The sequence below is a fragment of the Borostomias antarcticus genome (assembly GCF_949987555.1).
Source record: "Borostomias antarcticus genome assembly, chromosome: 14".
NCBI classification, from domain to species: domain Eukaryota; kingdom Metazoa; phylum Chordata; class Actinopteri; order Stomiiformes; family Stomiidae; genus Borostomias; species Borostomias antarcticus.
In genome coordinates, this window is record NC_140247.1 from 5,839,411 (window position 1) to 5,855,883 (window position 16,473).

At 51.8% G+C, this 16,473-nt stretch overlaps 1 protein-coding gene across 1 annotated transcript in view; it reads left to right on the forward strand.

The window, feature by feature from the left end:
* Window positions 1–16,273, forward strand: part of n4bp3 (NEDD4 binding protein 3) — a 29,324-nt gene extending 13,051 nt beyond the window's left edge. Inside the window, exons 2-10 of the mRNA XM_084449123.1 lie at window positions 9,082–9,374; window positions 9,648–9,828; window positions 10,774–10,983; window positions 11,206–11,324; window positions 12,026–12,203; window positions 12,618–12,710; window positions 13,412–13,681; window positions 13,933–14,191; window positions 14,908–16,273. Of these exons, the coding sequence (XP_084305249.1) occupies window positions 9,115–9,374; window positions 9,648–9,828; window positions 10,774–10,983; window positions 11,206–11,324; window positions 12,026–12,203; window positions 12,618–12,710; window positions 13,412–13,681; window positions 13,933–14,191; window positions 14,908–15,299 (1,962 nt within the window). The 5' untranslated portion in view covers window positions 9,082–9,114 and the 3' untranslated portion in view covers window positions 15,300–16,273. The remainder of the gene's footprint in view (window positions 1–9,081; window positions 9,375–9,647; window positions 9,829–10,773; window positions 10,984–11,205; window positions 11,325–12,025; window positions 12,204–12,617; window positions 12,711–13,411; window positions 13,682–13,932; window positions 14,192–14,907) is intronic.
* The last annotated feature ends 200 nt before the right edge of the window (window positions 16,274–16,473 follow it).

A 16,473-nucleotide genomic window follows, 5' to 3' on the forward strand; every position in this document is an offset into this window, starting at 1 on the left:
CATAGTATCCCCAGGCCACATGTGAACAAATGTTGATCGGCAGAGAGGGCAGAGAGAGGGAGAGATAGAGAGAGGCAGAGAGAGAGTAGGCTACAGGAAGTAGAGGATGTCTCACTCACTGCATCATGGGTGAGAGTTCTGTAAAGGTGTGTGTGTGTGTGTGTGTGTGTGTGTCTGTGTGTGTGTGTGTGTGTGCGTGTAAGTGTGTGTGAGTGTGTGTGTCATTGTGGATATTGTGTGTTCTAACAGGGACAAGCCAGAGCTTGTGTGTTTCAAAGGATCTATGGAATTTGGCTCTCCTCTCTTTCCTCTAGCTCTCTCTCTCTCACACACACCTCTCTGACCTGAATTCAATTAGTGGTAACGGGCGAAAGCTTTTGAAAATCCAAAATCCCTTTTGTAGACATTGGTGTAGAGAATGTGCGTAGCCAGACTCATGTACATTGGTCAAAATTCCTAGGAGGAGATGCATTTCAAGTGTTTTACACAAAATACAAAATGGCGGGAAAATGACATCAAAAGGTGCGATGAACCCTGCATGAGCCAGGGATTCCAACGGTACTTCATTTTTGAAAATCGGTCACACGGGTCAAAAGTTGTGTGCCTAAACGCACTTCCAGCTTTGACATGGTGGTGGCGCTAGAGGGTTCGGGCTGTCGTGATGACACTTGCTGACAGGGGTCATGGGACTGTCCTTGATGAGTGTGCCAAATGTGGCTTTGATACATTAACAATTTGCTGAGATATGACCCCATATCCTGTTTGGCGGCTTGGAAGCCAAATTTGATTGGCTGTAGAGGGCGAATGCTCTCTTGAGTGTTGTGCAGATTGGTCGAAATTCCTAGGAGGAGATACATTTTAAGTGTTTTTCACAAAATCCAAAATGGCGGAAATACAATATGGCGGAAAATGATGTCATAGGGTGCGTTGAACTGGGCTTGAGCCAAGGAATCCAACGGTCCCTCGTTTTTGAAAATCGGGCTTCAGGACAAAAGTTGTGTGCACAAACGCACCTCCAACTTTGATGGTGCTAGAGGGTTTGAGGTGTGGACATGAGTCTTGGTGACAAGACTCAGGGGACTGTCATGAATGAGTGTGCCAAATTTCACCACTTTTTACTATACGGTTCTATGGGCTGCCATAGACTCCCATGGCAGAAGAATAAATAAAGAATAATAAGAAAAGGTAGAAGAACAATGGAGGCCTTCGCTGCTTGGCCCCTAAAGTTACCTGTGCTTTGATGCTTGTTGTTTTCAGATGCCACCTGAAAATGAAACATCCCGGTTTGTTAGAGGGGCATAAATCAATGGGGCAGTGTTCAATTTAGTGTGGTTGTGTGTGTGTGTGTGTGTGTGTGTGTGTGTGTGTGTGTGTGTGTGTGTGTGTGTGTGTGTGTAAGGGAGAGAGAGAGAGAGTGTACTGTATGTGTATCTGAGTGTGTGTGTGAGTATGAGTGTGTGGGTGATTTAAGAGGATGTGCTGTGTGTCAGGGCCCCACCTTGGGAAGCCCTGGCTGGGTTGTAAATGGCACCATGGCTCCTGACTTGACCAGGGCCATAAACCACAAGGCAATTATGGAGAACAACTGGACACAAGATCCCCCCCCCCCCCCCCCCCCCCGCAGTCTTTAAAGATTTGTGGCTGCAGCCTAAAAGGGTTTTTTGATTCCCCTCTCCAACCTCACCCCAAGAAGGCAGCCTATTGCGTCAGTGGAAGACACACACACACACACACACACACACACACACACAAACACACACTTAGCAAGCCACAGGGAGTCAGTGACCATTGCTTACTTTGGTATTGGTATTCTGGGCTGGTGGCCTTGCCAATAGTTTGAGCCCGATGTGAGCTTCCCGTTGATCTGCATCCCCATGTCTTTGGCAGACGCTCAAACTGGGTGAATTACCACAGCGCCCCAGCCCTGCTCACAGCCTGTCTGTCTGACCCAGCGCCCCAGCCCTGCTCACAGCCTGTCTGTCTGACCCAGCGCCCCAGCCCTGCTCACAGCCTGTCTGTCTGACCCAGCGCCCCAGCCCTGCTCACAGCCTGTCTGTCTGACCCAGCGCCCCAGCCCTGCTCACAGCCTGTCTGTCTGACCCAGCGCCCCAGCCCTGCTCACAGCCTGTCTGTCTGACCCAGCGCCCCAGCCCTGCTCACAGCCTGTCTGTTTGACCCAGCGCCCCAGCCCTGCTCACAGCCTGTCTGTCTGACCCAGCGCCCCAGCCCTGCTCACAGCCTGTCTGTTTGACCCAGCGCCCCAGCCCTGCTCACAGCCTGTCTGTCTGACCCAGCGCCCCAGCCCTGCTCACAGCCTGTCTGTCTGACCCAGCGCCCCAGCCCTGCTCACAGCCTGTCTGTCTGACCCAACGCCCCAGCCCTGCTCACAGCCTGTCTGTTTGACCCAGCGCCCCAGCCCTGCTCACAGCCTGCCTGTTTGACCCCCCATGATGCATCAGGAGATAAACACCCAGCACTGGTCTATGTTTGAACGTGTCTCTCTATCTTTCTCTCTCTCTTTCTCTCACTCTCTCTCTCTCACAGACACGTTCACATACGCACACAGAAACACACCCGCACACTAGGAATGCCCCGATCTGGATTTTTGGCGGGCAATACCGATACCATTTATTTTCCTCAGGATCTGCCAATACCGATGACGATTTGTAAAATAAAATAAAAACTAGCTGTCCTGGCTGTCTCTTATTACTGTAGAATGATCTTACCCATATTACTGTGCCGATATGATGACACTGTCTTTGCACAGATTTACTGTAGATTAAGGTTGCCCATTATTAATCACTCATAAACTCATGAATAGGCCATATTATTCAGTATATAGGCCTATATACAGCAACAATCTTGCTTCTGATTTTACGTTGGATAATGCATAACGTAGCGTAGGCAGCCTACGGAACTTCCCACAATGCAGAGTGATTCCTTATTAACGTCTGAATTTGTGAATAATTCGTTATTTGTTAATAATTCATTATTAGTTCATCATTATTAACGAAAATAAAACCAATTTAAAAATAACGTAAAAGATCGGCTTTTGCGATCGGCCAATTTGGCGACCACCGATCGAGTCATTTGGAGTGAAAATCGGCCGATTTAATTTGGCGGTCGATCGATCATAGCATCCCTACTGCACATACACCACACACACACACACACACACACACACACACACACACTACAGGACACCAGTCCAAACATGGTGGCCTAGATTGATCCAGAGCTCAGTCAGCATTGTGTGTGTGTGCTGTACTAGGCTGTGCACTGTACGGGTCGACAGTTATGCAACATGTCTATAGCCTGTTAGCCTAGCACTGTAAATTAGCCTAGCACTGTAAATTAGTCTAGCACTGTAAATTAGCCTAGCACTGTAAATTAGCCTAGCACTGTAAATTAGCCTAGCATTGTAAATTAGCCTAGCATTGTAAATTAGCCTAGCACTGTCTGTAAGTTAGTCTAGCCTCTCCCCACGAAGCCTGTTAAAGGGAGAATTAGCCTCCATGCTAAACATTGTCATTCTCAAGGTAGCTGGAGCCACATTGATGCCGTTCCACCTGGGAGCACCCAAGCTTGGCACTGTAGTAGTGGGGAGTTTACAGTACTCCTTGGGTTCACGTCCCCATATTAGAACTGAACTGTTGTGAACCTTCGAAGTGCAGCAGCAACAGTAGATCTCCAGTAGACCTGACATTCCAACCAGCCCCCCCCCCCCCAGGCTGAGCAGCTGGGTATCAGGAGGGTGGAGCTTCACGAATAGAACCATGAGCAGCCTCACCTCCCCTGATCCCTGAGTCTGGCAGAGAGCCCGACCAGACGAGGCTGGACGAGAAACAGAGGAGAGACTGACCAGACGAGGCTGGACGAGAACCAGAGGAGAGACTGACCAGACGAGGCTGGACGAGAGACTGACCAGATGAGAGACTGACCAGATGAGAGTGACCAGAGGAGAAACTGACCAGAGGAGAGTGACCAGATGAGAGTGACCAGAGGAGACTCTGACCAGAGGAGAGTGACCAGAGGAGAGTGACCAGAGGAGACTCTGACCAGATGAGAGTGACCAGAGGAGACTCTGACCAGAGGAGAGTGACCAGAGGAGAGTGACCAGAGGAGAGTGACCAGATGAGAGTGACCAGAGGAGACTCTGACCAGAGGAGAGTGACCAGAGGAGAGTGACCAGAGGAGACTCTGACCAGAGGAGAGTGACCAGAAGAGAGTGACCAGAAGAGAGTGACCAGAGGAGAGAATGACCAGAGGAGAGTGACCAGAGGAGAGTGACCAGAGGAGAGTGACCAGAGGAGACTGACCAGAGGAGAGTGACCAGAGGAGAGTGACCAGAGGAGACTCTGACCAGAGGAGAGTGACCAGAAGAGAGTGACCAGAAGAGAGTGACCAGAGGAGAGTGACCAGAGGAGAGACTGACCAGAGGAGAGTGACCAGAGGAGAGTGACCAGAGGAGACCGACCAGAGGAGAGTCTGACCCTGAGTGCTCTCCCCCTGCATCCTCTCTCAACCCATGTGCGTCCTGCTCTCTCTCTCCCGTGGAAGCCAGCGCTGCAAAGAAGCACTTGATAGATGGATTCTTTTAGGGGGGAGGGGAACAGCCCATATGCCTGAGTGTTCTCAAACCTGCTCCCCGCCCTGCTCCTCAGTTTCACAATTATTTAGTGTTTGTGTGTGTGTGTGTGTGTGTGTGTGTGTGTGTGTGTGTGTGTGTGTGTGTGTGTGTGTGTGTGCGTGCGTGCATATACGTCCACTGGCTCTATGTTTGAGACTGACTTAAGGAGAGCCCCAGCCTGGATATTCCATCCGCTGCATTGCTGCACCTGCCACAGTCCAGTCACACAGTCACACAGTCACACAGTCACACAGTCACACAGTCACACAGTCACAGAGGACAGCAGGCTGGACAGTGTGGCTCTGACCATCAATCCTGCACAGTAGGGAAGGCCTGTAGGGCAGGCCTGTAGGGAAGGCCTGTAGGGCAGGCCTGTAGGGTAGGTAGGGAAGGCCTGTAGGGAAGGCCTGTAGGGAAGGCCTGTAGGGTAGGCCTGTAGGGAAGGCCTGTAGGGAAGGCCTGTAGGGAAGGCCTGTAGGGCAGGCCTGTAGGGTAGGCCTGTAGGGAAGGCCTGTAGGGAAGGCCTGTAGGGAAGGCCTGTAGGGTAGGCCTGTAGGGAAGGCCTGTAGGAAAGGCCTGTAGGGTAGGCCTGTAGGAAAGGCCTGTAGGGTAGGCCTGTAGGAAAGGCCTGTAGGGTAGGCCTGTAGGGAAGGCCTGTAGGGAAGGCCTGTAGGGTAGGCCTGTAGGGAAGGCCTGTAGGGTAGGCCTGTAGGGTAGGCCTGTAGGGTAGGCCTGTAGGGAAGGCCTGTAGGGAAGGCCTGTAGGGTAGGTAGGGAAGGCCTGTAGGGAAGGCCTGTAGGGTAGGCCTGTAGGGAAGCCCTGTAGGGAAGGCCTGTAGGGTAGGCCTGTAGGGTAGGCCTGTAGGAAAGGCCTGTAGGGAAGGCCTGTAGGGTAGGCCTGTAGGGAAGGCCTGTAGGGAAGGCCTGTAGGGAAGGCCTGTAGGGAAGGCCTGTAGGGAAGGCCTGTAGGGTAGGCCTGTAGGGAAGGCCTGTAGGGAAGGCCTGTAGGGAAGGCCTGTAGGGTAGGCCTGTAGGGAAAGCCTGTAGGGCAGGCCTGTTTATTGCAAAAACACATGACCGCCAGGTCAGCACAACTGCAAACAGGACGACATGTTTGTAAAGTGGGGATGTTTTGTTACTGTTGATTTTACTCAGCGTGATTTGTTATCTTGAAGGAACACGGCGCAATGTGTTTATGTGGTGTCTGTTTGTATGTGTGTGTGTGTGTGTGTGTTTGGCTGATTACACACTGTTTATAGTCTGAAAAGTGTTCTAAGACTCAGTGCTTGGGCGGGCGTGCATGTGTGTGTGTGTGTGTGTGTGTGTGTGTGTGTTTTTTATGGTCTGCTGAGCCTTTTAAGGACACTGGGCGTGTTTATGCTGTGGAAGAGAGGGTCAAGAGGTTGAAATCAATAGAGATCTTTAATGAGACAGTCTGAAAGGAGGGAGGGATGGAGGGAGGGAGGGATAAAGATGTGGGGAGAGGGTGATGAAGAGAGAGGGGTGAATAGAAATGGTGGGGGTTGAATTTGAGTTCATCCTTCATGGTAAGACTGAACAGGCTTCCATTAGCTGGCTTTACTCTCCAGAACCAGGTCCTCTAGATCCATGCTTGAGAAGGGACCAGAACGGACCCGGGACGCTGGCCCGTTAGACCTAAATAGAATGGTCAACAACACAACCCATTGATTTGAATTGAACACGTTGATTGTGAACCTATTATTTATTAATATCGGTTTAGGGCATCCAAGCCGTACGGAATCGACCCTGCCCCCCTAAAAGGTACACTAGGAAGACGAGAAATACAGAACATATATCACACAAATGAACGACATGACATCCGTACCTCAGGCCTGCGCTGCGGCTACTGCCAGCTGTGAAGCAGCATACAGGCGGTAAAGACCAGGGAAAACCCCCGTTTCACAATAAAGTAGCTACACGCGTCTGCCAGTTTGTTTTCACGAGTGAGGAAAGGAGCTTTAGCCGAGTGGAGAGGCTACACACAGACTAAAGCCCCACTGCGCTTGATTAGAAGGCTCCCTGGTGCTTTTAAAGCATATCGTCATCCTCTTGTTTTCTCTGCACAGTTTACACTATCAGCTTTAGCTGGGTTGCCCAGACAGGATCACTGTTACATCAGAACGGCTTGCGATGTTGCATGATGCGCCCCGCTGGAGAAACACACACACACACACACACACACACACACCATCTCTTTTGTCAAGCTCATTAGGGCCCTGGCCTAGCCTACTAATTTGAGCGTTTAGATAAGCATGAGAGATGGAGCTCTATGAGGAGGGATTTAAGAACAGGGAACATGTATTATTTGGGATTTCTGAGGCTTAGTAGCGGAAAAGTGATTTGATATTTTGGCGTTGCTCTGGTAGCCGATGCGGTACAGTGGCGTGCAGCTGGCTTCTGGGCGATCGTGAACGCAGGTCAAGTTAGTTGAAGTTGACGCACACACATACATTACCCTAACCTCTTTACTGCTCAAATCAGAGCAATAAAAACTCAAACTTCATGGACTCTGAAGGCAGCTCGGTGTGGTCGTTCTGCAGGGCTCTGTTTGTGAACGCAGCGCAGTTGTGTGTGAAGTGTGCATGTAGTACTGGTCTGTGTGTGTAGCGCGGGGCTCTGTGTGAAGTGTGTGTAGGTGTGTGTGTGTGTGTGTGTGTGTGACCTTGGGCCGCGTGTGTGAAGTGTGTGTGTAGTGCTGGACTCAGTTTGAGGAGACAGCTGTGTATGTAGCGCAGGGCTGTGTGAGAAGTGTGTGTGTGTGTGACACTGGGCTGTGTATGAAGTGTGTGTGTGTAGCGCAGGACTCACTTTGAGGAGACAGCTGTTTGTGTAGCGCAGGGCTGTGTGAGAAGTGTGTGTATGCGTGTGTGAAGTATGTGTGTGTGTGTAGCGCCGGGCTCAGTTTGAGGAGACAGCTGTGTGTGTGAGCAGAGCCTCTCAGCTGATGACAGGGGAGCGCGTGTCCACTCACGCTCTGCCGCTCCTCGGGGGGACGTCTAAAGACAGGGTATGGAAGGACGAGTATGGCTGGAATTCACACAAACAACCGTCAGAGGCCGGGGGAGAGGACGAAGAGTATGGAGTCAAAATGAGGCCAGAAAGCATTGTAAACGTAAGTGAAGTATTGTAAACGTAAGTGAGGTATTGTAAACAAAAATATATGAATTGTAAATGTAAGTGAAGTATTGTAAACGTAAGTGAAGTATTGTAAACAAAAAATATATAAATTATTACTTAATTATTAAAAAATAAAATAAAAATTGCATTTACAATACTTTTTTGTGTTTACAAAACCTTTTCTGCATTTACAAAACTTTTCTGCCTTTACAATACTTTTTCTGCGTTTACAAAACTTTCTTGCGCTGCAAAACATTCTGGCCTCTCTTTGACGTGGGGGCGGGGTTAGATGAGTGGCGTGTCCAGAGAGGAAGAGGCGGGGTTTTCGGATGCCCACCGCCATATATAAATCAAAACCATAGAAGAAGTCCAAAAAACGTTGAGCAGCGCTCATATGGCGGTGGGCATCCCGAAACTCCGCCTCTTCCTCTCTGGACACGCCACTCATCTAACCCCGCCCCCACGTCAAAGAGAGGCCAGAATGTTTTGCAGCGCAAGAAATGTTTTGTAAACGCAGAAAAAGTATTGTAAAGGCAGAAAAGTTTTGTAAATGCAGAAAAGGTTTTGTAAACGCAAAAAAGTATTGTAAATGCAATTTTTATTTTATTTTTTAATAATTAAGTAATAATTTATATATTTTTTGTTTACAATACTTCACTTACGTTTACAATACTTCACTTACGTTTACAATACTTCACTTACGTTTACAATTCATATGTTTTTGTTTACAATACTTCACTTACGTTTACAATGCTTTCTGGCCTCATTTTGACTCCATAGAAGAGAGCCTCATGCTGTGTTCACACCGGGCGCAAATTTTTCCTGCGGCGCGGCGAGTTTACATAGAAAGTCAATGAAATTTGTTGAACTTTCTGAAGCGGATTCGCGCGGTGACCCATTGATCCCGCGGCGAGATTGGGCGAACTGGGCGGCGCAAATTTTCTTGCCGCGCCCGGTGTGAACACAGCATCAGACCCCCAAAACACAGGCAGAGAGAGAGCGTCGGGGCCCTGGAGGCCATCACTGTTATCATCTAGGAGAGAAGGGGATGACTTTATGTGTGTCAGTTACGTTTCTTGAGGAAGATGGCATGTTTATTTGAGTGTCACAGACAGCTGTGGAGACAGTGAAATCAGCATCTTGATAGTGAATGTTATGGTTTATTGCTAGAGTGATAAGACAAGGTACAGTATAATTAGCAGTTAAACCGTGGTCCTCTAGCTGGTTCCCTGTCTGTCATCGTGTTACAGACTTCAGATTAGTTTGTTTACTCTATTTCTTTCAATGCCTTCTTCTTTTCTTTTCATTCGCCAGACTTCCTCACGGGCCCACCCTGTGCTGTAACCAATGGCAACCTCGGTCCAGACTCTTCCTCTGACCCGCGACCCCAGCAAGAGCCTCCGTGACCCCCGGCCAGCCCCGCCCCCGTCCTCCCGGTGCGGTATGGGAAGTGTAGGCAGCCTGGTGGAGCGTCCGGACATGTCCCCCCAGGCTAAGGGCAGCAGGGCCGCCATGCCCCAGGCAGGGGCCGGCCGCCAGGCCAACGGGCTCCTGAAGAAGGGCCTCAACCAGAGAGAGCTCCTCAACTACCTCAACATCACCTCCAGGTGGGCTCCTCCGCTGGACCTCACGCTGCCCGCTGGGGGGTGTGTGTGCGTGTGTGGACAATATAGAGACCATTCTTTTTTTAATATAAGATAGCACATCGGGATGGAGGGGGTTAGATATCATTTAATATCCATCTAAAGTAGCTTAGAGCCTTTTTGAGTATAAGCGACAAGCCCTTCGTACGCAAAATTGACAGACGACAAATAAGTGTCAACTTTTACCGGATACAACTCTCCCGTCGAGCGAAACGCACTGTCGTTCCCCCGTTTCAGGAAGGAGCCGAAAGCAGGCCCTGGCGGCAGCTCCCGGAAGGACTTCCTGTCTGGCGTGGCGTCCATCAAGAGGGAGCACGGGCGCGAGGAGGAGAACGTCTACACCAAGGTGTACCACAGAGACGGCGCCGAGGCAGAGCTGAGGAAGAACTCTCTGCCCACGGCGAGCAAGTACGACAAGGTGGGCCGCCCTCCATTCTAGCGGTCCGTCTCTAGGAGGAGGAGGTGGGGGTCACCAGGTCTGAGGGGGAAAGAGGGCAAGGCTGATCTACGACACAATTATTGTTTCTATTGGAAGAGAACAGAGTAGAATGGAAAGAGCCCATCCATTTTGTAGGAGCTTCAGAATCAGACAGGCGTCCAAATCGATGTCTCATTCTGATAAGGGCGTCATAAGTCTTTTGAGAGCGTGGTCGGACAGATTCGGGTGAGAAAGGCAGCCGTAAGGAATGGGCCCCCCCTCCGCCCCCCTCTCCCCCCCCCCCCCCCTTACCCCCCTCCCCAAGAGAGAGAGAAGATGAGTGATCTCTCCCTCTTGGTGGTGACTGTGTGCTTCAGGAGACTGGAGATGAAATACAGCCAAGTAGGACGCCGGAGGGCATGCTTATCTCTCTCTCTCTCTCTCTCTCTCTCTCTCTTCCTCCCTCTCACCCTCCCTCCTTCTTTCTCTCTCCCCCTCTCTCTTCCTTTCTCCCTCTCTCTCTCTCTCTCTCTCTCTCTCCCTCCCTCCCTCTCTCTCATAGATTGAGTGCCTGGCTAGTACTCCGAGTGTAAGGTGAATTTATAGCAGCAATCAAATCTGGGCCCATTCTCCTGAATGCATCAGGCCTCAGAACACAGAGAGAGGGAAGAGGACCGAACGCCTTTGATTAAATAGACCCATTCTGACGGACCCTGATTTATGGCCCAGTGGTCTTGGCAGTGATTTAGACACCGTCTCCTTCATCTATCCCTTTTGTTTTTTTTCTTACACTCCTCTTCTCTCTCGCTCTCTCCCTCCATCTCTTTTGCCCTCCCTCTCCTCTCTCTCCTCGCCCATCCCCTATCCCTGTCCCCCCCCCCCCCCCGTCCCCCGTCTATTCACATGGACAGTGTTTGACCGACCCCTCTGTCTCTGTTCCCAAAGTCTCGTCCGAGACCCTCAGCCTTCAAGCCCGTCACCCCCAAGAACTTCAGCTCCATGCAGAACCTCTACCCCTCCAAGATGGATGAGGCGGACCACGGCCTGTCCAACGGGCTGCACCGGGCCTACGCCCACGCCCCCAAGGCCGTCTCCACCTCCTCGTCCTCGTCCTCCCCCTCCCGCCACGGAGGACCCGCTTCCGCTGGCAACCAGGTGTCCAAACACATGCCTGACCATTATTAGTGTCGTTCCTGGGCCGTCCTAACAACGCTACTCGAGTTGATTCAAACTGTTTGTAAATCAAATGAATCACGAAGTGATGAAATTTGGTGTGATGTTTATGACGGTGATTATTGATGATAATGATAATCATGACGATTGTGATAATGTTCATGATGATGATGATGAAGACTGAATCATTCTTCCTCTCCCCAGGCCCTGTTGTTACGCGGCCACAGTCAGGATGAGGAGAACCTCTCAGACTCGGGTCACAACTCCATCAACAGCCTGCCACTGCACAGACCGCCGTTCCGCCCCCACCTGGCCAACATCAGGTCTGACTCCTGACACACACACACACACACACACACGCTCACACACGCCTCCCCCTCTGTCCTCCTGGCTGTGTAGATGTATTCTGCTGTCAGCTGTTTGGACATACCCGTAGTGGAGAGATGATTTGAGCGTCGCTGTTGTGGTGTAGCTTCAGTACACTTCTACAGCTTCAGTACACTTCTACAGCTTCAGTACACTTCTACAGCTTCAGTGCACTTCTACAGCTTCAGTACACTTCTACAGCTTCAGTACACTTCTACAGCTTCAGTACACTTCTACAGCTTTAGTACACTTCTACAGCTTCAGTGCATTTCTACAGCTTCAGTACACTTCTACAGCTTCAGTACACTTCTACAGCTTCAGTACACTTCTACAGCTTCAGTACACTTCTACAGCTTCAGTACACTTCTCCAGCTTCAGTACACTTCTACAGCTTCAGTACACTTCTACAGCTTCAGTACACTTCTACAGCTTCAGTACACTTCTACAGCTTCAGTACACTTCTCCAGCTTCAGTACACTTCTACAGCTTCAGTACACTTCTACAGCTTCAGTACACTTCTACAGCTTCAGTACACAACTTCAGTACCTCGAAAGCACCTCACAAATAGAATGTGTTTTGTAGATGACAATCGATGGCGATGTTATTGTGGATGGTAGCAGTGATGATATTGACTGGTGGTTTTCCCTCGTCCCCTCAGTGCCTCCATGGGTCACATCAACACCATCAGCTCTCTGGACCGCGCCGTCCCAGGGTCGAAGGTCACGGGCGCAGGGGGCATGGCCATGGGGGAGATGGCCCTGGCGTGCTGCAGCATGGGCACTCTCAGCCGGCTGGGCCCCACCCCTTATGATCTGACGCTCTCCATGGAGGAGGTGGTGAGGGATGGATGGATGGATGGATGGATGGATGGAGGGAGGGAGGGAGGGAGGGAGGGAGGGAGGGAGGGAGGGAGGGACGGACGGACGGAGGGAGGGAGGGAGGGAGGGAGGGAGGGAGGGAGGGAGGGAGGGAGGGAGGGAGGGAGGGAGGGAGGGAGGGAGGGAGGGAGGGAGGGAGGGAGGGAGGGATGGATGGAGGGATGGATGGATGGAGGGATGGACGGATAGACAGAATGTATGGATGGATGGATTGGATGGATGGACGGACAGATATACTGTACGGATGAGTGGATGGATTGTGGAAAAGAAGCAGCCCTCTCGTAGTGCATATTTCAGCCGAAATAACGCCGGTGGCGTTGATTGGCCGAGCCACTTCCTGGTTATGCTGAGGTTGTGTGGCGGCGCGCGCAGGTGCGGGACCTGGAGGAGCGCCTGGTGGAGAAGGAGCACGAGCTGAAGCACATGAGGAAGAACCTGGACGAGAGCGAGGGCGCCATCGCCCAGGTGAGTGAGGAGGACAAGTCGCGTCTCATCTGCTCTCCCTGTCTGTCTGTCTGTCTGTCGTCTGTCTGCCTGAGTCAAAGTCCCTGTCTGTCTGTCTGTCTGTCTGTCGTCTGTCTGCCTGAGTCAAAGTCCCTGTCTGTCTGTCTGTCGTCTGTCTACCTGAGTCAAAGTCCCTGTCTGTCTGTCTGTCTGTCTGTCTGTCTGTCTGTCTGTCTGCCTGAGCCAGAGTCCCTGTCTGTCTGTCTGTCTGCCTGAGCCAGAGTCCCTGTCTGTCTGTCTGTCTGTCTGCCTGAGCCAGAGTCCCTGTCTGTCTGTCTGTCTGCCTGAGTCAAAGTCCCTCCCTGACTTCCACCCTGTCTGTCTCTCTGACTGCCTCCCTGTCTGTCTGTCTGTCTGCCTCTCTTTCTCTCTGACTGCCTCCCTGTCTGTCTGTCTGTCTGTCTGTCTGCCTGAGTCAAAGTCCCTCCCTGACTTCCACCCTGTCTGTCTCTCTGACTGCCTCCCTGTCTGTCTGTCTGTCTGTCTGCCTCTCTTTCTCTCTGACTTCCTCCCTGTCTGTCATCTGTCTGTCTGCCTGAGCCAGAGTCCCTGTCTGTCTGTCTGTCTGTCTGTCTGCCTGAGTCAAAGTCCCTCACCTGACTCCCTCCTTCCCTGTCTGTCTGTGTCTCGTCTCACACGCCCGTCCCCGGTGGCGTGGGCAGGTGTTCGAGGGGAAGCAGCGTCTGTGGGAGAAGCAGGTGGACGAGCTGAAGGCTCTGTACGCCGCCAAGCTGCGGCAGGTGTCGGGCCACGGCCAGCGGGCCCAGCGCTCGCTGCAGCTGCAGCTGTTCAAGGCCCAGCAGGAGAGCGGCCGGCGGCAGGCGGAGCTGGAGGCACTGAGGAGGGAGTGGAGCCAGGGGGCGGGAGGAGGAGGAGGAGGAGGAGGAGGAGGGGGGGTTAGCAGCCCCACCCTGGAGGAGGCCCGGTGGGAGGTGAGGCCGGGTCGGAGGGAGGGGGAGAGAGGGAGATACGCCACAAGGGGGGGGGGGGGGGGGGGGGGGGAGACTTATCTTGCCGTGTGTAGAGAGGGTTGCGTCTCTGCTATGGTCTTGATATGTAACTTTCAAACCCTTCTTCCCCCTCCCTCTCCATCACCCGACCTCCCTCTGTCCCCCCTCTGTCCCCCCTGTCCCCTCTGTCCCCTCTCTCTCCCTCCCCCCCCCCCCCCCCCCCCCCCCCTCAGGTGTGTCAGAAGTCGGGGGAGATCTCCCTGCTGAAGCAGCGGCTCAAGGACTCCCAGGCAGAGGTCACCCAGAAGCTGAGCGAGATGTTCCTGCTGAAGACCCAGCTCCGGGAGGCCAGGGGCCAGGTGCGCAGCCGCGACCGGCGGATCGACACGCTGGAGCTGGCCCTGCAGGGGGCGCCGCGCCACAAGGCCGCCCAGGAAGACGGGAGAGGAGGAGGAGGAGGAGGGAAGGAGGGGAGCACAGGGGGGGCTACAGGTAGGAGTCTTTTTAACCTTACCCTGTTCCCTTACCTGTCTACTCTACTCTGCTCTACTCTACTCTACTCTACTCTACTCTACTCTGCTCTATTCTACTCTGCTCTACTCTACTCTACTCTGCTCTACTCTACACTGCTCTACTCTGCTCTATTCTACTCTGCTCTACTCTACTCTACTCTACTCTACACTGCTCTACTCTACTCTGCTCTATTCTACTCTTCTCTACTCTACTCTACTCTACTCTGCTCTGCTCTGCTCTGCTCTATTCTATTCTACTCTACTCTACTCTACTCTGCTCTACTCTACTCTACTCTGCTCTGCTCTGCTCTGCTCTGCTCTATTCTACTCTGCTCTGCTCTGCTCTGCTCTGCTCTACTCTACTCTACTCTACTCTGCTCTGCTCTGCTCTATTCTACTCTACTCTACTCTGCTCTGCTCTGCTCTACTCTGCTCTGCTCTGCTCTGCTCTGCTCTATTCTACTCTGCTCTGCTCTGCTCTGCTCTGCTCTGCTCTATTCTACTCTGCTCTACGCTACTCTACTGTGCTTTACTCTACTCTACTCTACTCTGCTCTATTATATTCAACTCTACTCTGCTCTATTATATTCTACTCTACTCTACTCTGCTCTGCTCTGCTATTCTACTCGTCTCTACCCTGCTCTACTGGTCCTGTCCTGTCTCTCTCCTGACCGTCCCTTCTCCTGACCCGCTCAGGAGGGTGTGCGGGGGGCGCGGCCGCCACGGAATGGCGTCTGAGGGCGGAGCTGCTGCTGGAGCGGCGCCAGAGCGAGGCCCAGGCCACAGCCTTCCAGGAGGAGAGGCGGACCTGGCAGACGGAGAAGGAGAAGGTGATCCGCTACCAGCAGGAGCTGCAGGCCAGCTACCTGGAGGTGGTCCACCGCAACGAGGCCCTGGAGAAACAGCTGCAGGAGCTGAGGGCCGGGAGAGGGGGAGGGGAGAGAGGAGAGGGAGAGGGGGGGGGAGAGAGGAGCGGTACACTGGAGAGAGAACTGCATGGGTCCTGGGTAGGGAGAGGAGGAGGAGGAGAGGACACACCTCCCTCTGGCCTGCCCTGGATAGAGAGGGTCGAGTCCTCTGAGATCTGACTGTTGGATCAATTCCAAAACAAACCGCTCACCCTGTGCGCTGATAGGCCCAGGGATATCTGGGGAGGCCCAGTTCCAATCCAGACCCATGCTCCGTCACCCCCATGCGCCAGGCCTAGGGGACAGGCTTTCGCCGGCTGCGCAGTGCACTCTGCCGCGTGCCACTCGTCCACCACAGGGGACCGGGGTCAACCCTGAATCCCAACCAAGCGCCACACTGACCGGCCCTCTCTTCACCACAGCTCTGCCATAACGGTGACCGGTTTGTAAATGAAAACAAAAGAACAAACATTTCGTTGAGTATTATTGCTATGCGGCTCTTCTGCGTGTGAACAGAAGCCCACACAGAAAGCCTGTTGAAGAGTGAGCCTGGCGAGGTCCTGAGAGGAGAGCTAATCTCTGGGATTAGACACAGCTGCCTGACTAAAACACTCACACCATTACTCTGCCGTTCAGAATAGTCAGTGGACTGTTTGATACCAGCGTTGCAAATCTGGATTTACAGGACCCTATTCTTGTAATTTGTAATTTCCCCACATCACCATGCTGTGTAAATACTTGGGAAGAGGTCTGTTTCACGTTGAAGGCTTTAATGTCATACTCAGTATACTGTTCTGTTCATTAGTGGAGTCTCCTCTGAATAATGTTTTGGATTTAATAACCAAATGCAGTTGAATGTCCACAGATAGTCCCTGTTGGTGGTACTGTACCTTCATGTCAGTCATGATGTACCTGGAAGGAGGATTTGTTCAGGAGAGTCGGCCCTTATTGCTTTCTTTTTCCCCAAGATCTTTTAGTTGTGGTGCGATTGACTCATCAAACTGGGCTCTTCTGCTTCTCTCTGACTGGTCAAGCTAGGGAAAACAAATACTTTACTGTGACGTGTGTCAATCTACTGGAGTGAAAACTGAGAATGTACAGTATATATATATTTAAATGTACATTATGACATTGGTTCTGAATTTATATAATAAACTTTCATGGTGTGAAAACGTTTCTTAAGCGTGATTTATCCTTTAACATTATTAGCGGTCTAAGGAATGTATTATTTAGAAAGCAGTGTTTGCAGTGGTAACTGACCTTAAGCAGTTAATGATTGAATGCCGATTGCATCACCACATAGGCATTCACTGTTCAGCGATACATATAAACTCTATATAATCCAGAAATCCCT